The following is a 2,246-nucleotide window of genomic DNA, read 5'->3' as shown; positions in this document are numbered from 1 at the left end:
TCCTCTCCTCAGTCTTCCTACCTGCGAGTTCGTCCTTTGTGCAGGTTCACAGATGTCACCTTTCCCTCTTGTATCCACACGGTGGGTCGGAGTGGAACTTCATTTTCCGGTGCTACAGCCGTGTGAACCTGAGGCCAGGGAGAACTGTAGAACAGCACCAGAGCTGCACAGTACCAGGGCAGGGACGTCAGAGCCATGGTGCCTTCCTGGGTCCTGGTTCCTGGTTCCTCACCCTTTGACTTTCCTGGTCTTCAAGTCTCCGAGGCTCTGTAAACGTACACACACATAGACAAAGACACACACACACACACACAGACAGATAGATCTGCACTCAGACACTTTAAATTTAAATTTCTCCCGCAGCTCTCACACAGACACTAAAGTGCTGCGGAGGCTGAACGTTCTCTCTTACACTCAGACAGAATAATTCATGATGAGGAAGAGAAATATCCTGGACGCAGACACTGACTCTAATAGGAGCTAAAGAATAAATCACTTCTACTTTTCAGAAGTGAGAAACTGGTTGTATGCTCACTCTGGAGTCAGTCAGGCTTCCTGTTTCTACATTTCTATATTTAGTCCCAAAGGTCTGCGCTCAGATATTCTTTCATCACAGTTATTAGGAGTCAATTACAGAGAGGAAGTGACGCCTCACTGATGTGGAGACAAACAGCACCTGGAGACGCTGTGACACACACACACACGCACATCCATTCAGCATTCATACAGGCCAGGCCCGGCAGCAGCAGCAGCAGCAGCAGCAGCAGCAGCAGCAGCAGCAGCAGCAGGGAGGCTACGTATCTGATTTTTTCTTTTTTTTCCCCCCTCCATCACTCCTTCATCCGTCCTGTCTTGTATTGTGTGAACGTGGGTGTCAGGCTGTGCGTCTGTGTTCTCCTCACTGCTCCTCAGAGAGACATCCATGGGTTCAAAGTTCCACAAACACACCGCTCCCTGTTTCTCCCTCTAACAAGGTGAGTTATGTCAGGGCTGGAGATCACAGAGGAAATCACGGTGATGCTGCTGACGGAGGCGTGGGCTACAGAAGGTACATCTGAGCCTTCTTTTTAGGGAGGAGGAGAGGGAGACAGGGGTGGGAAGGAGGGAAGAGGGGGAGTCCAAACTCCAAAAAGAGACAAACAGTGAGACATGAGCTACAAAGTCAGGGGCTCATTATCTGAGCCCAGAAAGAACCAGGCTTTAACTGAGGGGGGGGAGAAGGGGAGAAGGGGGAGCCGTGGGGGTGCAAGAGGGAGAGGTAAGACAGATATTGTGGAGGGATAGAAGAGGGGGCGAGAGAAAAGGGGGAGGGTAAAAAGACACAGAGGAAAAGGGAGCGAGGTTCTAACCTGACACAGAAGAATAACGTTTTATTTATTATTTTATTTTTTATCCAGAAGAAGACGCTGATTAAATATGTAGGCAGTAAATAATACAGAGTCTGGACTGGACTGGACTGGACTGGACTGGACTGGACTGGACTGGACTGGACTAGACTGGACTGGTCTGCTAAATTTTCAGTACCCAATTACCGTCAACATTTTGTCTTAACTAGCTTAGCTAGTTTTGGTTAAAATGTAACTAAACGACTGGCTAAATTTTAAACTAATTCCGTGTCAACATTCACTCATTAACTGGAAAATCTATGGCTAGTTTGGCTAATGTTAACTGTTTTTGGCTAACTTATGAATGAGTGAATGAATAACCTTTTAAAAAAAATTCACTTTTTTTACTTTACGTTAAAAGTTTAACGGAGGCACCAGTGCCACCTACTGGATTTATTTTCAAAGGTCTCTGTCTCAGCAGCAGTGCTGTTTATTCCCTCATTAGAAACGACTGCAGGGATTAATATTGTATGATTCTCTTGTTTGTTCATGGAACTCCTACATACTCTACCTCCACTGCCCTCCACTGCCCTCTACTGTTACTGTATCTGTACTGAACAGTCACTGAAAAAACACCTGACTTTTTTTCTGTCTGGATTTTTTTTTGACCAATATTTCTGTCTCATCACAGAAGTTGATGCAGCCACAGTTTCACAGACTGGTTGAGTGTCGTGTGTGTGTCCGTATGTGTGTGTGTGAGAGTACGTGTCTCTCTCTCTCTCTCTCTCTCTCTCCCTCTCTCTCTCTCTCTGTATCTCTCTCTCTCTCTCGGCGCTCCAACAGGACCATCTGCCTTCTGTTGTCTATGCAGCGAGGACAGATTAAATGGCCTGGGGTGGTCTCTGTAGGATATGTTTGTTC

At 46.6% G+C, this 2,246-nt stretch overlaps 1 protein-coding gene across 1 annotated transcript in view; it reads right to left on the bottom strand.

Moving 5' to 3' along the window:
* Positions 1–1,057, bottom strand: part of ndnfl (neuron-derived neurotrophic factor, like) — a 6,379-nt gene extending 5,322 nt beyond the window's left edge. Inside the window, exon 1 of the mRNA XM_025061009.1 lies at positions 22–1,057. Coding sequence (XP_024916777.1) covers positions 22–197 — 176 coding nt within the window. The 5' untranslated portion in view covers positions 198–1,057. The remainder of the gene's footprint in view (positions 1–21) is intronic.
* Between the last annotated feature and the right edge of the window lie 1,189 nt (positions 1,058–2,246).

The sequence above is a fragment of the Cynoglossus semilaevis genome, chromosome 12, assembly GCF_000523025.1.
Source record: "Cynoglossus semilaevis isolate Cse_v1.0 chromosome 12, Cse_v1.0, whole genome shotgun sequence".
In the NCBI taxonomy this organism is placed as follows: Eukaryota; Metazoa; Chordata; class Actinopteri; order Pleuronectiformes; family Cynoglossidae; genus Cynoglossus; species Cynoglossus semilaevis.
The sequence above is the reverse complement of the archived record's forward strand: the minus strand, read 5'-3'. Positions and strand labels throughout refer to the sequence as shown.